This window comes from Polychytrium aggregatum, assembly GCF_025602895.1.
Source record: "Polychytrium aggregatum strain JEL109 chromosome Unknown BJ171scaffold_10, whole genome shotgun sequence".
In the NCBI taxonomy this organism is placed as follows: Eukaryota; Fungi; Chytridiomycota; class Chytridiomycetes; order Polychytriales; genus Polychytrium; species Polychytrium aggregatum.
Window position 1 is genome coordinate 272,357 of NW_026516212.1, and position 11,013 is coordinate 283,369.

An 11,013-nucleotide genomic window follows, 5' to 3' on the forward strand; every position below is an offset into this window, starting at 1 on the left:
CGGTGCGCGCGCCATGGAAGCACATGCGATCGCAACCGCCATGATCAAGTAATCCATCACACAAGCAAGTCCGCGATGCGGTTCCGGAATCGCTTGGGCGCGGGCTCGTTCCAATCTTCGTGGGACAGCAGAGCCTCGGTTGGGGTCGGTGGGTCTGCTTCGAGCATTGAGGTTGAGTGGCGCTTGACGGGGGGCGAAGGCATCGAGGTTGGCGACGGAGGCGCCGAGGGGTAGGCCTGGATCGGGGACGAGGACCGGGAGGGCGGGAGCGGCAGAGAACATTCGGGAGGATCGGATACAGCCCGGAGAGGGGCGAACGGTGCTGATGCTGATGCTGGTGCTGATGTGGGCGATGCCGAGAAGGGTCGGGCCGAGAGATCGAGGTTGGCCAGAGCCACTTCCAGCTCGATGTTGGAGCGGAAGTACTCGGACGGGATGTGGACGACGTTGCAGCGCGAGCAGAGGGATCTGAGTTGGTGAGCGTCAAAGATATGCTGGTCGAGAGCCATCAGATCCTGCTTGACCTGGTCCAATTGCAGTTGCAGCTGCTGGGGGTGATGGGTGGATCGGAGGGTCGGCTGGGTGTGATGGGCGGCCGGCAGAGTATCGAGGTACAGCGACGATGAGACCCGGATCAGGTCGGCGCAGTTTGGGACCGGACAGCGGAAGTAGCACTGGCGGCGCTGCGAATCGACCAGGATATCGGGGAGGGTGGAGGTGGCCGACTGGCGTGGCAAAGTCAGCGAGTGCTTGAGCGAACGAGCGACGAGCGGACAGATGCCGGCAGAGTGCGAATGCGAGAGCGAGTGCGAGCCGGCGGCGGCGGAGCCTTGCGAAGGAAGCGCACACATGGACGAGGGCGAGATGGGGCTTGAGGCAGATGTCGAGAACGGAAGACAGTAGTGGCTTGACTGGGGTGAGGAGACGGGCGAAGTAACCTGATCGGCCGACGAGGACAGTGCGACCTCGGGCGAGTGGGATGGGGTTCGTGGGAGTGCAGGCCGCAGGCTGCGCTGGGACGCCGGCGAGGATTTGGAAGGGGCAGGGGCAGGAAGCTTGCGGATGTGTGCCGAGACCAGGGCCGACTGCGACGCCGGCGACGAGTCCGAAGACAGGGCTTTGGACGAGTCGAGATGGGTCTTGACATGGCGCTGGACGGCGTCGAGACGGGAGAAGGAACGCGAGCAGATGTGGCAAAGGAAGGGCTTGGCGCCCGAGTGGGTGAGGAGATGCCGGGAGAGGTGTTCGGAGCGACGGAAGGACAGATGGCAAGTGGGACAGGGGTACTTTTTCCTGTCGAGGGCAGGAGCCGAGGCGAGCGAGCTCATGTTGGAGAGGGTGTGCGTGGGACGAGGGGGGGGGTTGGTAGTGGGGTTGATTCGCAGGACAAGCGTGCGAACGGCAGGACAAACGAGAGAGCAGCGGGAGTTGCGAGAGGGAGGTGCAGGACCTTTTAAAAGCCAAGGATCGACGGCGGGGTTGGCAGCAAGAGCGATTGCGAGCAGCACAAGTAACCGATGATGCGGCGTGGCCGATGGTGTGGGGTGGGGTGGGAGCGTGGCCGGGAAGTGGGCGAGCGAGGGAGGGAGGGCGCGAAAGGGTGGTGGTGGATCCGGGCGAATGACGGCAATTGCCGAGACAATTGCGGTATGGGATGGGGAAGTGCCGTGAAGAGCGGCGGACACAGCGTCGGTGTGGGCCGAAGGGAAAGATCAGAGGGCGGGGGGGGGGAGAGGCGAAGGAATCGGATGGGATTGAATTGCGAGTCGAATTGCGTCGGAGCGATAGTGGAGTCGAATTACGTCGATGCGATGATGGAGTGTAATCCGATGGTTGTTGCAGCGGGATATGCGATAATTGCTGCAGACCGAGAGTGATGCCCTGCGGGGATGTGCGAATGCGGCGGGAACGAACAGAGTGAAGAGTGAGCAGAAGAGAGCGCTGAAAAGCAAACAGCGCCGATGCCGCCCGAGCAGCAGACAGAGACGTTCGCGCATGGGCATGGAGGGCGAGCGCTGATTGCTGGACGATTGCACCATCGCGGCCGAATGGCGAGCCGATCTGGGCCAGCGGCGGGCCAGCGGCGGGCCAGAGGCGGGCCAGTGGTGGGCCGATGGCATCATCGCCGTCCAATCAGCACACGCGTCCTTGTGAGGGACCGCTGTGTGCTGTTGTGGGCTGCTGAGGGCTGTGGTGGGGAGACGACGGGTGGGGCCGCTCGGTCGGCTGGCGACGGATCGGACGAGGCCGGTGGACTTGCTGAGGGTCTGCTACCTGCGCTATGGACATGAGCATGAACAGCATGAACATCTGCATCTGCATCTTCACCAGCATCTGCATCTGCATCAGCATCAGCGTCGGCATCAGCATCTGCATCTGCATCAGCATTGGCGCCGGCATCGCCCTTCTCGCTCTCGCGATTTGAAATCGACACGTGTCGCACACCCCCACACTGCCGCGCCCTTGGTTGGCTGCCCTCCCCTTGTCCGCCCATCACGCCCCGCCGGGCCCCTGCCCCGCCGCAACACACCCCCACAAGTCCGGCGACACACCCCCACCGTCATGGCGACACACCCCCACACCTGCCCACCCGATTGCGCGCCGCCCTTTGTCGTGGGGGGTTGCGCGAGCGGCAGCCAATCGCTGCGGGTCTGGGTGGATCGAGTGGATCGAGTGGATCGAGTGGGTGAATAGAGCTGGATCCACCCACACACCCAGCCACACTCGATCCACCCACTCGATCCACGCTGACCCGCAGTTGTCTCGCTGGCCAATGGGAATTGCGCCCGATTTTGCCCTTTTTGGGCCGCCCCTCGTTTGACTCACTCGATTTCCCACCGTCTCCGATTCACTCTCACCCGCCGTCCATCGATTCACTCAATCTGCTTGCAGACAGACGACTTACAGCGCCGTCCGGCTGTACTGACAACATTTGCTTCCAACACCGCGCAAGTGAGTTCCCCACATCATACCCGACACATCCCATCGCCAACAACACCATCCCGTCACCACCAACACCATCCCGTCACCACCAACATCACCCCACCAACAACATCACCATCCCCGCAGAATGACACATGCAGATCCCCTCCTCCTCCGTCGGATTTTCCCATTTGTCGCGCCGCGATCGTGCTCGTGTCCCGCGGCGCCTGCCCGCCAATCGCCCGCACGCCGATCGAGTCATCCTGTGCCTCGCTTTTTCCTGTCCCTTCCGCTCCTCTGACTCGGTCTGCTCCGTTGCCCCTCGATCGCTGCCATATATTTCCGCGCTGTCTCGGCCTGTGTTGCTCGCCGCCATCGCGCTCAAACTCTCTGCCACCTAGCTTTTCAAGCCATCCCATCTCGTCGGACACCCGGCCCGCCTCCTGCTGATCTCTGCAGAGCACTCCTTTCCCCTGCTACATCTCTCAAACTGCCAAGCTATTTCCCAACATGTCCCAGGATGTACTCGATCGTCCCATCCGTTGCCGCAACACTCACTCCTTCGCCGCAACGCTCGCCCTCTCCACCAGCATCATCCACATCACACTTGCATCATCCACATCACACTTGCATCCCCCCCGCTGACTCTCAACTCCTCTGCCTCTTCCACCCCCCCCCACAGATTGAATACGATATCATCGTCGTTGGTGCCGGTGTTGTTGGCTGCACCGCTGCTGCGGCTCTCGGCCGTGACGGACGCAAGGTTCTCCTGATCGGTAAGCGCCCGTCTTGCATCGGATCCCACTTTGGCGGCTCGCCTATCCTTCCCATCTCCTTCCCTGGCCGTCGGCTCTGCCATCGACCTCACTGTACGCTCAACGCTCAACATTCGGTTCTAACCTTTGTCCATGCACCAATTCTAAACCTTGTCTCCCCACACACACTTTCGCCTCTCTCTCCGTTTTATTTCGCAGAGCGGGACTGGAGCGAGCCCGATCGCATCGTCGGCGAGCTTCTCCAGCCTGGTGGTGTCAAAGCCCTGAAGGAGCTTGGTCTCGACTGGACCCTCGATGGCATCGACGGCATTATCCACGATGGCTATGTCGTCTATCAGAACCCCGAGGACCACGTTTTGCTCAAATACCCGACCGACCGCGGCGTCAGCCAAGGCATTGCTTTCCACCACGGCAAGTTCATCATGAACCTGCGCAAGGCTGCCCGCCAAGCCCCCAAGTAAGTCATCCCATCCTGCCGAATCATGTTCGCGGCCATCCCTGGCGACGGAATCCCGCTTTCATCCTGTGGATTGCTGTCCCATAGGCGTGTACACCCGCAGCGGGCTTGCCCATCCCCTGTCGCTCGTTTCTGACTTTGGTCGCTGCATTGCCCGCCACGCTTCGCACCAGCGTCACCACCCTCGAAGCCACTGTCACCGCCCTCGCCACGGATGAAACTGACAAGGTTGTCGGCGTGAGCGTCTCGACCAAGACCGAGCCTGGCGCCGAGCCTGTTCTGTCGACGGTACGGTATCCCAAGAGCACGCAAATCCAAACACTATTCTTTGCATTTGGCCCTGCTGGCATTTCTTGGCGCGTACGCCTCGGTCGCTTGGCATCCATTTCGACCCACTTATATTATATGCTCTTGCCATCGGTTGTCCATCGATCCACAACGCAATTGCAAATCGACCCATCAACAACGACGATATCCCTGCGCCGTGCATCTGGACTAAACCATGTCCACCGTTCATCCACTGCCACATGATGCGCACCCTTCCGTCTGCCCAGATCTATGCGCCCCTTACCCTGGTCGTCGATGGCTGCTTCTCCAAGTTCCGCAAGGACCTCTCCCCGAACAAGGTCACCATCTCGTCTCACTTTGTCGGCATGGTCCTCAAGAACTGCAATCTGCCATACAAGCACCACGGACATGTCATCTTGTGCAAGCCTTCTCCAGTCCTGCTCTATCAGATCGGCACCGACGACACCCGAATCCTCATGGATGTCCCCGGCAAGATGCCCACTGGCGGTGAGCTCAAGGTAGGCTGACGTGGATGCATGTCCGAGCTCCGGCCGACCCGAATCCTGGGCCGATGCCGCCCGTGTCGCCAACGCTGATCCCATCCGCCCCCATCCATCTTCACCCCATCCATCTTCACCCCATCCCCACGCTTCAAACGGCGACATCGAATCAGACTTATCTCAAAGATACGATCGGCCCCCAGCTGCCAAAGTCTGTGCAGCCATCTTTCTACGAGGCAATCGAGAGCGAGCGTCTGCGCTCCATGCCGAACCAGTGGCTGCCCTCGGCCATGAACAAGCAAGAGGGCGTCATTCTGCTTGGCGATGCCAACAACATGCGCCACCCTCTCACCGGCGGCGGCATGACTGTTGCCTTCTGGGATGTCGTCCATCTGCGCGACCACCTCCACCCCAAGATCATCCCGACCTTCCAGAACTCGAATACCCTGGTGCGATCGCAAATGGTCAAGCTGCATCGCAAGCGTAAGGAGCTGTCCTCGGTCATCAACGTCCTGGCGCAGGCTCTCTACAGCTTGTTCTCGGCCAACGACCAGCCGCTCATGATGGAGCTTCAGAAGGGCTGCTTTGGCTACTTTCAGCTTGGCGGACGATGCGCCAGCACTCCAGTCGGGCTCTTGGCTGGGTAAGTCGTCGGGTCTCATTTGCACGGATGTACTGGGCGTCGATGCACAGGAATCGTCCCACTGGGTTGAAATCCGCTGGCTGGTGGGCAGTGTCCTGATCGACACTTCCATTTCGAGCTTAACCTGACAGTCCACCGCTCACACCCCATCCCCAACAGCCTGCGGCCCGAGCCCCTCACGCTCTTCAACCACTTTTTCCTGGTCGCGCTGTATGCCTCCTACACCATGACCACCTCGGGTCCGATTTACATGGTGCCCTACAACATTGTCAAGTCCATCTTGGTGCTGTGGACTGCCTGCGTTGTGATCCTCCCAGTCATCTGGACCGAAATCAGGGCCTGATCTTCCCGGTCTCCCAGTCTCCGAGTCTGAGTGTCCGAGTCTGAGTGTCTGGGCCATCGGGTCTCGGGCACTGGACCCAAGGAAGCCGCCAACCAGCGAGCCCTGTCATCGCGACTGATCTCGCAAGGTCTTCTCCCAGTTTGCGGAGAATGGCTAGTTGGCAGGGACTCGGTCCAACAACCTGCATCCACTTGATCAACCAACGTCATCTCCTGATCAAACCTCCCTGCCTGTGCAAGCCCATTTTTTCATACATTCTTTGTTTTTTCCTCTTTCTTTATTCTACTGGAATCGCCGATCCAAGTCTTCCCACAAACTGAATACATATCACATCATTGTATATTTTTTTCCTCAGCAACGCGAGAGGCTCTGGGGGAGAGGCACAATCAAGGACGATCCGCGGCAATTCTCATGTCTATTGGACCCATCCAATCGACCTGGGCCTGGACAAAGTTCAGTCGCACTGCCCAAGGCAACGCCTGTGTCTCCGCAGCCATGCCGCTCAATTTTGCCTGGCGGCCTCCTGGCGCCTGGTCCTCCAGCACACCACTCGGCCACGGCGTCCGTCTCATGATCCTCGGCCTGCATCCCGATGCGCAATCGTGAGAAACCCGCCGGTCATGGCGCATCAACCAGAGCGCGCAGCCCTGCTGTGTGGCCTGCTGCGCACTGTGTCGGTATCTGGTGACACTGCGTCGTGTGTGTGTGCGTGGCTCACGTGTCCGCGATGCGTTGTCTGTGTGCGCCGCCGCCAGCACAGCCGAGACTCCGACCGCTATCTGCGACGCGCGGCGCAAAAACAGTGAGGGTCTGTGGGGCGGGTGGCGCCGCCGGCTGGCCACAACATCATCTGGCTGGGGCCCCAAGGCGGTCACATGCGTGGTGCTGGACGCGGCCCCTTGCCAGGGCAGACACAGAGACAGCTGTGCAACAGCAGCCCGGGCACAGCAGCCGACAGACACACTGCGCCGGGCGACACCGGTGACACAGCCCTGCACAAGGCCGTCTCCGCCACATGTCCCGCGGCGGTCTCGCTGTCCTCCGAGGCGCTCTCGTCCCCCTCTCGCCCCCCTTTCGCCGCGCTCTCGCCGCGCTCTCGCCGCGCTCTCGCCGTGAGACCATTCGTCCTATTTATCGGCCCTGCCGTCCCGATTCTTTCCTCACGATCCCACTCGGAAACCCCGAACGCTCCTCTCCCGCAGCGCCCCTCCCGAAAGCCCTCCAACTCCCTTATCGAACCCAACCGCAGTATCGACTTGCTGACTCTTTCTGTACGTTGCTTATCGCCGCATGCTCTCTCCGACTCTCTCCGCCGATCCTGGCGAGTCCCCGTTGCATGGTCCGCCTCGGAGGCCGCGATTGTTTCCCGGCCCAGCACCACGGATGCTCGCCCGGCATCTGTTGATCTTTGGCGGGCGCATCTGGGTTGCCCTTCCGCGGCCCGTCTTGCCCGGTTGTTTGTTTTCCTCGCGCGAGCCCCGTTTCCATCCCGAGCCCCGGCGCTATGGGTTTGGGCTTGCGCTCCCTCGCATTGTCTCGTCTCGGCCTGTCTCGGCCTGTCCGGTCGGTTGGGTTGTATCCTGGGTCGGCCTGGACCTGTCCGGACCTTCTTCCCATCGCCCGCCGCCTCTGGGTGTATCCAACGGCGCTGCCTTCGGGTCGCTGTCTCTGCCCATATCCTTCGCTGTGCTCGCTCCCAATCACATCCGCCTGCGTTCGCTTGGTGCGCCTCCACCATCGACCTCCATCGCCCCATAACCTGCCACCGCTGGCTCTGGTCTCACACTCCCTTTCAGCGTCTCCTGATACCCTTGCTCGTCGCCTCCGTGCACACCGTATATACTCACCTCGCAACCCGATTCCTCCGACTTATCCTCGTGCTCTCCGGTCATATCTGGACTATCCCCCCCACACACACACAGGACAGAAGAATCGCCAGTAGAACGAAATGAGTGAACCTCGAACCTTTCGTTTCCAGTCCCAGCTTCCCAAGCTCCCTGTCCCCGAATTGGACGAGACTTGCGACCGTTACCTCACCACGGTCAAGCCCTTTTTGAGCGAGCAGGATTTTGAAAGAACCAAGCTCGCCGTCGAAGAATTCAAGAAGGGCGGTGTCGGCCAAGAGCTCCAGAAGCGCCTGGTCGAAAGAGCTCAAAAGTCCGAGACTAGGTAAAGACCCGGCTGTCGCTGCTGCCATGGGTCCTTCCCTTCAACGGACGAAAACGGGGCCCTTTGTGTCGTCATGATGGGTTCGGGTTTCGGGTTTCGGGTTTCGGGTTTCGGGTTTCGGGTTTGGCGGTGCAGCCAGGCCAATCGAGTTAGCCAGCTCCTCTGTGCAGCACATGGCACCGCCTGGGCGGCGAGTGCGTCGGTCTCTGTCGCCACATCGCACATGTCGCCATCGCATTCATTGATCAAGACCTAACTCTCGCGTCCCATCCACACCTCCTGCACGATTCCCACAGCTGGTTGATCGATTGGTGGAACGAGTGGGCCTACATGGGCTACCGCGACCCTGTCGTCATCAACGTCAGCTACTTCTTCGGTACGTCCTCTGGATCTGTCGTGGCGTATTGCCGCACCTGCGCTCCTCATTCCTTGGAATTCATCCTGCTGACTCTCGTGTCCTCTCCCACGACCACCCGCAGTCTTTCGCGATGATAAGCGCAGAAAACAGCCCGCGGCCAGGGCGGCCTCGCTCGTGACCGGGGCGCTCCTGTTCAGAGATTCGCTTCTCAAGTAAGTGAAGCCACAGTGTCCCTGCTTCACGACTGCCTGTGATGCCGTCAATGCGCCCGTTGCCTTTGCGGGCATATCGATCCACCTCCTGTCAGGCCGCGACGACACTTTCGGTGATTCCAGCGCTGACGCTCGCAACGGTACTCGTAACGGCGCCCGTTTGCCTCTCCGCTTCACAGGGAAGAGCTCGAGCCCGACATGGTCCGCACCACCCCGCTCTGCATGCAGCAGTACAAGTACATGTTCAACAACTGCCGCATTCCCCAGATCCCTTCGGACATTACTCGCAACAGCGATCCCAAGGAGAACCAGCACATTGTCGTCATGAGAAAGAACCAGTTCTACTCCCTCACCGTTATCGACAAGGACGGCAGCCAGCTCTCCACCGATGAGATCGAGGAGTACGTTCCAATGACAACCTCTGCAGTCGCTGGTGCATGTCCACCCCGTGGGCTCGCGGCACCCCATCCCGCCCACAATTGCTTATCCAAATCTCGCCCACTTGTCGCTCCAGGCAGCTTCTCAAGATCTACGAGCAGGCCGACAAGATCGGCAAGGTCCCCGCCGTTGGCGCCCTCACCTCCGAGCACCGCGATGTCTGGACCAACATTCGCGACGAAATGTTGAAGTCCCCCCTCAACGCCGCGTCGCTCGAGGCGATCGAGAGCGCCATCTTGGTCCTCTGCCTGGACGACACCAAGCCCGTGACCCATGACGAGGTATGTTGGTCTCTGGCTCTGCCGACTGTGTTGCTTCCGTTGATGGCGGACTCTGAGCTGGGCTGGGTCCAGGACTGCACGGGGAAGCTCGGATTGGCCGGCCTGTGGTATCCGGTTGCTGATTCCCAGTCTCTCACGCACACTCCCGACATTGCTCCTTATTCAGGCTAGCCGCGCTTGCTGGCACGGCGACGGTCGCAACCGCTTCTACGACAAGTCGCTCGAGTTCATTGTCTTTGACAACGGAAAGGCCGGCTTCCTCGGCGAGCACTCCATGATGGACGCCACCCCCACCTCCCGCCTCTGCGACTTTATCCTCGAGGGCCTTGACAATGGCACCATCAACCACGGCACTCGCACCGGCGCCTCGATCGAGCCCGTGCGCCTCGAGTTTGAGTTGACGGACTCGCTGCTCCAGGCCATCGACACGGCCCAGACCAACTTTGCCGCCCTGATTGCCAAGGAGGACCTGCGCGTGGTTGCTTTTGATGGATACGGAAAGAACCTCATCAAGAAGTTGCAAGTGTCCCCCGACGCATATACCCAGATGGCCATGCAGCTGGCTTACTACCGCATGTACGGCCACTGTGTCCCCACCTACGAGTCCGGCATGACCAAAAAGTTCCTCTGCGGCCGAACCGAAACCTGCCGCTCCGTCACGATGGAGTCCGTCGACTGGGTCAAGGCCATGGATGACCCCGCTCTCTCGGTGAGTCCCCACGCATGATCGTTGCGATGGTGTTGCTTGCTATGGCTGCTTGCTATGGCTGCACGGCCAGCTGCGTCTGGACGGTGCCCCTCCGATGTCGATGCTGCAGCGAGCCGGCTGCCCCTCAGCGCCCGACCGTGTGAGCCAACCCGTCGAACACCGAACACCAGCGCTAGTTACTGACGCACACTGCCTTGCATCGTGTTCACTCGTGCCGCTCATCCAGCCCAAGGAAAAGGGCGAGCTTGGCCGCAAGGCTGTCGGCGCCCAGTCCGCCTACATGGCCAAGTGTATCGACGGCCGTGGTGTCGATCGCCATCTCCTCGGTCTCAAGCTCTCGGTTCTCCCTGGCGAGCCTGTCCCCAGTCTCTTTGCCGACCCTGCTTACGCCTACTCGACCCACTGGTATCTCTCCACCTCGCAAATCACCTCCGAGTATTTTGAAGGCTATGGCTGGGGCCAGGTCGTCTCGGATGGCTACGGTATTGCGTACATGGTGCCCAACAACAAGCTCTACTTCAACATTGTCTCTCTCCACTTGAGAAACGACCAGCTTGAGCACTACCTCCGCGAGGCTCTCATGGAGATGCGCGAGGTCTTTGAGGCTTCGATCCCGCCTCCCAAGCCCAAGCCCGCTCCCGTGTCTGCTCCCGTGTCTGCTCCCGTGGCTGCCTCGGCCCCTGAACTCGCTGCACCTACTGTCGTCATTACCCCGTAAGGAATCCTGCTTTGTGTGCTGCTGTATCTGGTTGTGGTGGTGCCTTTATCAGGCGACGCATGGCTGTGCATCCACTGCCTCTGGACCCCGTACTGACCATGCCGCTCGTGCTTTGAATCTTGGCCTCCCTTCTTCCCACTGGTCGCCCGATCTCGATCCGCAGTGATGCCAACGCCGCTCCTGCCCAGCAGCCCGCCTC

General features: G+C 60.6%; 3 protein-coding genes across 3 annotated transcripts; 2 read left to right on the forward strand and 1 right to left on the reverse strand.

Moving 5' to 3' along the window:
• Positions 1 to 1,133: 1,133 nt before the first annotated feature.
• BJ171DRAFT_421767 (uncharacterized protein) lies at positions 1,134 to 1,328 on the reverse strand (the record flags this gene model as incomplete). The annotated part of the gene is made up of 1 exon (XM_053107504.1): positions 1,134 to 1,328. A coding segment is annotated over one exon (195 nt), but the record flags the coding sequence as incomplete, so codon positions are not given.
• Positions 1,329 to 3,214: 1,886 nt separating this feature from the next.
• Positions 3,215 to 6,269, forward strand: BJ171DRAFT_496264 (squalene epoxidase-domain-containing protein). The gene is made up of 7 exons (XM_053110176.1): positions 3,215 to 3,444; positions 3,605 to 3,698; positions 3,897 to 4,155; positions 4,329 to 4,443; positions 4,710 to 4,961; positions 5,117 to 5,586; positions 5,746 to 6,269. The coding sequence occupies exons 1-7, from the start codon at positions 3,433 to 3,435 to the stop codon at positions 5,927 to 5,929; spliced, it is 1,386 nt and encodes a 461-aa protein (XP_052968658.1). The 5' UTR covers positions 3,215 to 3,432; the 3' UTR covers positions 5,930 to 6,269.
• A 1,608-nt stretch (positions 6,270 to 7,877) lies between these two features.
• Positions 7,878 to 10,814, forward strand: BJ171DRAFT_421844 (acyltransferase ChoActase/COT/CPT; the record flags this gene model as incomplete). Its single annotated transcript, XM_053107510.1, has 7 exons — positions 7,878 to 8,098; positions 8,395 to 8,474; positions 8,578 to 8,668; positions 8,848 to 9,069; positions 9,183 to 9,387; positions 9,554 to 10,096; positions 10,323 to 10,814. The coding sequence occupies 7 exons, from the start codon at positions 7,878 to 7,880 to the stop codon at positions 10,812 to 10,814; spliced, it is 1,854 nt and encodes a 617-aa protein (XP_052968659.1).
• Positions 10,815 to 11,013: the final 199 nt, after the last annotated feature.

Bases quoted from the DNA above. Each gene is read 5' to 3' on its own strand.
- BJ171DRAFT_496264 (XM_053110176.1), top strand. The intron at 4,962-5,116 runs GTAGGCTGACGT...ACATCGAATCAG, and splicing joins CCACTGGCGGTGAGCTCAAG to ACTTATCTCAAAGATACGAT. The intron at 5,587-5,745 runs GTAAGTCGTCGG...CATCCCCAACAG, and splicing joins CCAGTCGGGCTCTTGGCTGG to CCTGCGGCCCGAGCCCCTCA.